Below are 7551 nucleotides of genomic sequence, written 5' to 3'. Positions count from 1 at the left end.
GGTCACCTTCATTTATCATGACAAATCAGGGGCTATTTACATCAAACCTGGATCAGTCTGTATATACAGTGGCTCCCCCTTTGAATTCATTAAGTGAACGGCAAGCAAGTCACTTAGATAAAAATTCATACTGTGACATCATTTTTACCTGATTGCTCATTTTTAACTACTCACAAATCCAAGGTGTCACATTTTATATGTTGGATAGGGAGTGAATGGATTATTGAATGAATAATTTATAGAACTCATGTGGAAGAATTTGTCAGGAAAGTATAGCTTTGTCATATCTAGGATGATGGACAATTTAGAGATCGGTTATGTGCTATCAGAACATGCATTTCTTTGATCTGGTACAATAATACACTCAAAGACATTTTTTTTGTTGTTATTGTAAGATGATAAGGAATCACAATATTGCCAGTATGGATACTGCTTCTAAACACAAGAGGTCCTCATCCCCAGAATACTAGCCGTCTCCATAGTGACACTCATCACCAACACCTGTCCCTTATTATCCCCCTCATTACCCACCTTATGAATTCTCCTCTCATCGTGAAGCATAGACAGCACTTCCTGTGTCTGCAATTCCGAGGTGGCTTCTAAAAATTAGTGTATGCAGAATAGGCAAAGTGTCATAAAATCATGATTTTTGGCCTTTGCTAAAAGCAGCCATTGAATTTATCACAGTAATGTTCTTAGAACACAACTGCCAAGCAAGTGTCTGAACGACAGGAAGGACTCTACTTAGTGTGTAGGTTTTTGCTATTTATAATGAGTTAGGTTGAGATTATGACTAGAATAGCTGGTCCTGGATCAGCAAAGGCAGAGGAAAGTGAGAGGAGTCACAGCCACTGGGAACAACCTTACTGATAGTTGTTTCAGAACTTGAAGGACAGCTGTTTTTCTACTGAAGTCCATACTGTGGAATTTATTTAATTCTTTGTAAACGTATTTTCCATTCATTTCGAGTCCAAACGATCACGCGCAAGCGTTTATTGAGTGTTTCTTTAAACACTAGGTGGTGCTGCTGCCTACTGCAGCGGGTTTCTCCCGTAGCATGATAGAGATATGTCTATAGTTGATTTGAAAATATTTTCAGTTTATGAATAGTTTGTCATCATTTTCAGAGTCTAGACTGCAGTGTTTCTGTATTACATTAAACAGGTTTTCATACATTTGTTTAGAACATAGTCATGTAAATGTCAAAAACCAAGGGAAAATACTACATATAATGCAGTAGTTCCTGTGCAAAATGGGATGTTATGGGAATTGTATAAAACTTTTGATATTTTAAAATAAAGGGGACCCTGAATTGTCTTGATTTTTAGTGCCAAACATGTAGTTTGCAGTGTATTTTTTTTTCTTGGAGGGATCTTAGTATTTGGGATCAATCTTTCAGCCCATGATCTTAGAGGTTGTACACATGCCAAATCACACATGCTTATGGGATTAGAAAGTATAAATACTGTAGTCATTGAGCATGTGAATTTTTTGCAAAGTTGTTTAAACAAACGTTCTCACAGGAGCTCAGGTTCCAGATGATATATAAAAGCACGTTTGCGGATGGGACTAAGCTCTAAATGCATGTAACCTCATAACACAAGCGTGTTTGAGTGACTCAAAGCATATAGACAAACTAATTCTCACTGAGACACATACTCGGACAACCATATTTTGTTCTCAATCAATAGGTTGAGGAATTCATAATGCGGAGTATCATGCAGTGAACTTTCTAATCTGTTTGTGACATTCTGGAATTATAAGCATTTCACTTTATGTATTTATTTATTTACTTATTTATTATGCTTAACATATTGCCCCAGGCAGCTTGATTTAATAAAATATAGGCCAACCACTCTTTGTTCAAAAAGGAAACTTTTTTTTTTTTTTTTTTACTGCCACAAACATGTAGGTATCGAGGTGATGCTTCCACAGGTGATGATCTAAATGTGACGATTGCCTTTTCTGTGATACACCATCTGAAACAGGTTGGACCAAGCAGTTTGGTTTGATAGAACATCTAAACTGTCAGCATCACCCTCTAAATATCATATTTGAACACTGACATGATTGGCTCTCTTCAAACTGGGTGGTGTTCCACAGTTATGACAACGGCTGAAAAAGGCCTGTTGGAAAAAGGCTTATTCCCAAGAGGTAGAGGACATGCCCAGCCATGGGTTAAGAGAGATATTGGCGTCTAACTTACATTATTGATTTTGAGCAATCCATTCCTATGGAAAGAGGCTACCCCTGTATGATGAACAGTATAATTTACTATACAGGATATTTTTTTTAAATCCTACTGAAAATAATCATAATTCTTTATACCTAGCTGTTTAACATCTACCCTAGAATCATATCTTAGCTCCAAGTGGCTTGGAATGGCTCTGTGACCTGTGGCCTCTGTTTTCTCTGCTTCACCACTGTTTGGGGGATCATTTCATGCCAAGAAGGAACTTAAAATTCCCCAGCAGCACCTCTGTGGAAACATCTACAAAGTAAATGGAAGCCCATGGTCCCTTTTACTTCAAAAACATTCTAAAGCCACTCTTCATTGTCATCATTGCACTGCTTCAGTTGTTTGTATATGCTTTTGTCAATTTTGTGTCACATCTAAAAATACAAGGCTATCACTTGGCAAATAACAGACTGCACATGATGCTTAAAAAAAAAAAAAAAAAAAAAAAAAAAAAAAAAAGTCTTACCAATCCACACACCCCTGAATTAATATAACTGGTAATGGTTCATGTTACTATTATGTACATGCCCTCCTATGTGTCTCTTGGAATTCTCCCCATTGTTTTTAAATACTTAGTTTATAGGAAGATTTGACAAGTCAATGTACAATGTGGATACAATCCTTTTTATTATGTGACCCAAGTTCAATAGACTATATTACACATGTACATTACTGTTCTTAAACAGATTTAGTCAGCTTGAGTCAGTGCTTTAAAAATAAAGATTGTGTGCAAGTACATGTCTTACATGATAATCTACATACAAAAAAAGCCAAATTAAAATCCTCCATAATGATAAATAAGCTACTTCCACATGAACATGAAATTTACCCAAGTTGTAAAATGCATGTCCAAATCACTATGAAGCAAAAGATAACTCTGCTTATGGCCCATCAGGGACTAACTTAAGAGGCATCAAATATACTCACCCACCATTTCACTAAAAACACTACTGTATTAAATTCTATATCCCATCTGTTGCCTTGCAAGGTTTGGGTTAACCATCCTCCGACTCGTGGACAGCTTCTGACTACTGGCTGAATACTTTTGACTGATGGGCCACATTCAATCTAGCAGTCATGTCTACATCTTGCATACATAAAAAAACCACCCTGAAACAACTGTGCCCAACATGCATACTACCAGCTCAACACCCTTGGCCATGCCACTACCAAGTCAGTGTTAAACCTGTGTTAAGAATGGCTCACCACCCAAATAATCAGTTTCTGGAGGTTCACTGTGAATGGGGTGAAGGGTGACTGAAATTGTGCTTGCCAGAGGATGGCTGGCAAACTGTGTGTATAATTGTACACAAAATGCACCTAGAAGACAGGTGTACATACAGTGGCCATAACGAAGTGGGCGTTTGTAATACAGCAGCTGCTGAGTGTACACACCATGTGAACATCGCTAGGATCAACAATCAGCCTGAACATTTCGCTAGATTCCAGGACTGCTGGAATGATACATCAGTAGGCCATCTGGAAGGTAGTGTTTCTTGGCTGGAGTCTTTGAAGTGTTGCTCAGCCAGCCATCCACAGAGTGAATGGTATGAGGATTGTGGGTAATGTAGTTGTAGGGGCAACACCAAAGTAAAGGATGGACATGACTCCTAGGAGACTGGTCAGAAGTACGCTTCTCTGGTCACGAATGGCCATTTTCAGAAAGTTACAGAACTGAAAAGGACAAAGAAAATTCATCAATAGCTAAAAACAAACAGTCTCTTAATTGCATTTGTTATGGTGAAAAATATCTGCAAGATAACTTGGTACTCCTTAGTACTGTGGGGCATTAAAGATACAAGGGGGATGAAATTCAAATGTCCCATTATAATGCATTATTAACTGATTTACAGTCAATGTGGTTAATTGATTTTCAATAACGCAGGAAATAATTCGTATACTAAGATACCTGTGTCATATGTTTTGTCATGCAAAATATTAAGGAAAGGCCGGAGTTGTGTAGAATTCACGAAGACCGAGTAATCAAAAGGAATCTTACCTTCTCAGTCTGCTGACTGACAGGTGTTCCATATCTGCAATAAGTGACAAAATGCTCACAGTTATTCCAAAGCAAGCTATACGGGATCGCCCCGATAAGTTTTTCAGCTCTTTTCGCGACTTCTTCGTTTGACATTGCGTGTATATTAATTTTCTTATCCATGTCGTTCACCAAGATATTTGCGCCGTACGCAAAATCCTCAACTGAATCGACACGTACACTCGCATTTTTGTAAATACAACCTAAAATTAGTCTTTTGTTTGTAACGACTGGTTTGATTAGCTCTTTGTCGTTAGTTAGCACAGGCATGATGTCGGGCATCAAATGTGCGACTTTATTATCTCCCAGATAGATGCCGAAATGAATGAACAGCGTGCGCTCAACTTCCAATAAATCACCTCTCCGGAGCAAGGGCGCTGCGCATTTTGGTGCGCACTCGTCCGGCGACCAAGAAGTTTTAAAAACATTACAAAGAAGAAAGATCTTCTCGAATAAAAATGTCAACGAGTCTTGCATTTTCGGCGTAAGGCGAGTGCTAATCGACACAGGATTTATATTCTATATCCGTAAGGAGGAGACTGAAGTGAGGAACAATCCGATTGGTTGCAAATGCTCTTCCCGCAATAATAAGTCCATCGTTAAATGTTCACGTTTTAAAACTTACTTAATATAGAGTGCTTTGGACAAGGGCGTTTGTTGTGTTGGCTATGTACATAACCACATTAAAACTGTAACCAATAAAACTGTCAACAGGGTATTTACCTCAGTTTTGGTTGAACCATGAATCCCCCCCAAATTTAGGGACATTAGGGATCGCTGCTAAATTATTTACTGGCTAAATGTGTACAGTTGCATCATTAGATCACTCACAGCAGAGCTAGAAAATGCGTAAATTGTTTTCCATAATCTAGTGGTGTGTTCTCTGAAAATTAGGTGGAGGAGAGTCGTTAATAAAGAAAGCCATCAGATAGAAGACTGAAGATAAATCAATCAGAGAAACAGCCTAAACATTAGAGCTGCCAAAACAAACGTCAAATTGTTACCAAGCAGAAACACACTATCAGACCGTGGAAAAATCAGTGACCACTCTTGACCACCATCTACTGTGGCATATGCGTAAGATACTGGAAAGAGAAGAAGGCACTATAAAGAGAGGAAGATTTTATCACAAGACATAAGAGATCAGGAAAAAAGCCTTAAAGATGAGACAAATATTAAACTCTACCAGAGTGTTGGAGAATGTGGAGAAAAACAGGAACTGCTTGTGATCCAAAGCATGCTATCTTGCCAGTGAAACAAAGTGGCATGGGCATGAATGACCACCAGAGGAATTCTCTATTGATTTGATGATGTGATTGCATGGGGAAGCAAGATGGATTCGGAGGTACACAGAAGCATCTCAATAACTTGAATCCAGCCAGAGACCTCAAAAACACAGTGGATAGTCCTTTATCTTGCAGTAGGACATGAAACATATAGACGTTTTCAGTGGCAAAAAGTGGAATGTTCGACCACTTGACCAGAACACTACTGAGCATGCAGTTCCCCTTATTGAAGAAAGGAATAAAAGCAAAAGGCCCTCAAAATTAGTGCGAGCTGAAAACTGTTGCATGAAAGGTCTGGATTTAATTGAAATGGATTTGCAATTTAGTATTAAAGTTGATACTTTGTTATGGCTCCCTGACATGTATAAATGTACATATCCTTATATTAAGGCATTCTGCACTTTATCCTTTTCATTATTTTTCTAACCCAATTTACTGGAATATAGAGACAAAAAAAAAACCCAGCAAAAAATGCATTATGTTGTGTTATGGACTGCACTATAAGGAAATAAATTATGAATCTACCCCAAAATGTAAATTCTGGTTAAACCTGATGTAACTGTTCCACCTGATATCTTAATTACCATAGTTGTGAAGAAAGGTCCACGCCTCTGCCACAGCGTGACACTCCAGTTCAGAAATAAAAGGGCTATCAATTGTAAAATAGGATGAGTGGGCAATTGAGAGCCATCTCAGACAAAGGAGTCAGAAACTTAATTAGCATATGGACTACAACTTAGGATATGCACCAGAGAAAGGAATGAGAACTACAATGAGAACATAGATGCTAGGAAAACAAAGCAGGAAATCACACACTACAGCATTGCTGCCATCACATGATCTCCTACTCTGCTGCAAGATGCAAGGCACAATTAAAAAATAAACTCCTGCCTCATTTTTTTTTACAGCAATATGGTGAATCAGATATGATTTCGATATGATATTGTGCATATTCTGCCACACTAATCATGGTGCATTAGAAACATATTGGCAGTGTAAAATGTAGTACTGGTCAAATGTCTCATGTAATATTGACTGGATATTAATAAAGAGGTATCCTCACAGTATTCTGACACAGTTATTTGAATCCATCAACCTGCAAGCCTTACACTGCAGTCAAAATGTTATAAACCCCTCAATATCTCCTGATTTGCTGTGTGAGTTTCCTCCCACAGTCCAAAAACATGGAGGTTAGTTGAATTGGTTAGGTGAATTAGCCCAGACAAATTGTCCTTGTCCTTGTGCATGCATGTGTGTGTCTGTATTCTCAGTGATGGACGGTGCTCTGTCCTTGTTTTCGTGCCTGCACCTGATTCAGTCCTGCAGTGGGCTGAGGTTTCCAGCTGAGAGTCGCTGTGCTCAATTGGCTGCTGCTTCTCACTTGTGTCTGGATGTCAACTGACCTTGTGTTCCTTGAAAGGTGCTATATAAAAATAACATTCATATTCAGAAAATATAAAATTCATTTTGTTACTTGGCCTCATTGAGAAACAAAGCCTCTATCCTACAAGTGATTCAGATAGATTTGGTCTATGGCTACATTCACATTACCATTCTAAATTGACTCAAATACAGTTTTTTTTTCCCCATTAATGTGATTCAGATCTTTTTTCTCAGAGCCATGTGGACACACAAATCTGATCTTTTCAAATTAGATTTGAGTCACTTTCGTATGTGGTCCTAGATTTGTATCTGATTTGTGGGCTTGCGACTTGAATGAGAACAGTCATATTTGAGTTCATGTGGCTTTTTGTCTGTACGAACGATCTTAGCACTGTCAATATCAAAACAACAATGGAGGAGAGAAAAAGTGGTTTTTCACATTAGCTGCAAAAAAAAAAACAATAGTTAGTCTTCTGGCTTTTTCCATCTTCTCAACCTGATCTTGTAGCATACAGCTGATGAACCGTTTGACATACTCCAAAGCAAAATGAAATGCATGTATGAGTAACTACCAAGTTCATTTTGCATAACAAAAAATAAAATTT

At 38.1% G+C, this 7551-nt stretch overlaps 1 protein-coding gene across 1 annotated transcript; it reads right to left on the bottom strand.

The window, feature by feature from the left end:
- Window positions 1-2842: 2842 nt before the first annotated feature.
- On the bottom strand, window positions 2843-4778 carry LOC113583875 (lecithin retinol acyltransferase-like). The gene is made up of 2 exons (XM_027020461.2): window positions 4239-4778; window positions 2843-3913 (listed from the first exon to the last, which is right to left on the bottom strand). Exons 1-2 carry the CDS (start codon window positions 4752-4754, stop codon window positions 3761-3763), a joined length of 669 nt encoding a protein of 222 aa, XP_026876262.1. The 5' UTR covers window positions 4755-4778; the 3' UTR covers window positions 2843-3760.
- Between the last annotated feature and the right edge of the window lie 2773 nt (window positions 4779-7551).

Source organism: Electrophorus electricus, chromosome 9 (genome assembly GCF_013358815.1).
Source record: "Electrophorus electricus isolate fEleEle1 chromosome 9, fEleEle1.pri, whole genome shotgun sequence".
Lineage (NCBI taxonomy): Eukaryota > Metazoa > Chordata > Actinopteri > Gymnotiformes > Gymnotidae > Electrophorus > Electrophorus electricus.
The sequence above is the reverse complement of the archived record's forward strand: the minus strand, read 5'-3'. Positions and strand labels throughout refer to the sequence as shown.

Coding starts and splice junctions, on each gene's coding strand:
- LOC113583875 (XM_027020461.2), bottom strand. CDS start 4,754: ATGCAAGACTCGTTGACATTTTTATTCGAGAAGATCTTTCTTCTTTGT. Junction 3,914..4,238: donor TCAGTCAGCAGACTGAGAAG/GTAAGATTCCTT, acceptor TGTCCTTTTCAG/TTCTGTAACTTTCTGAAAAT.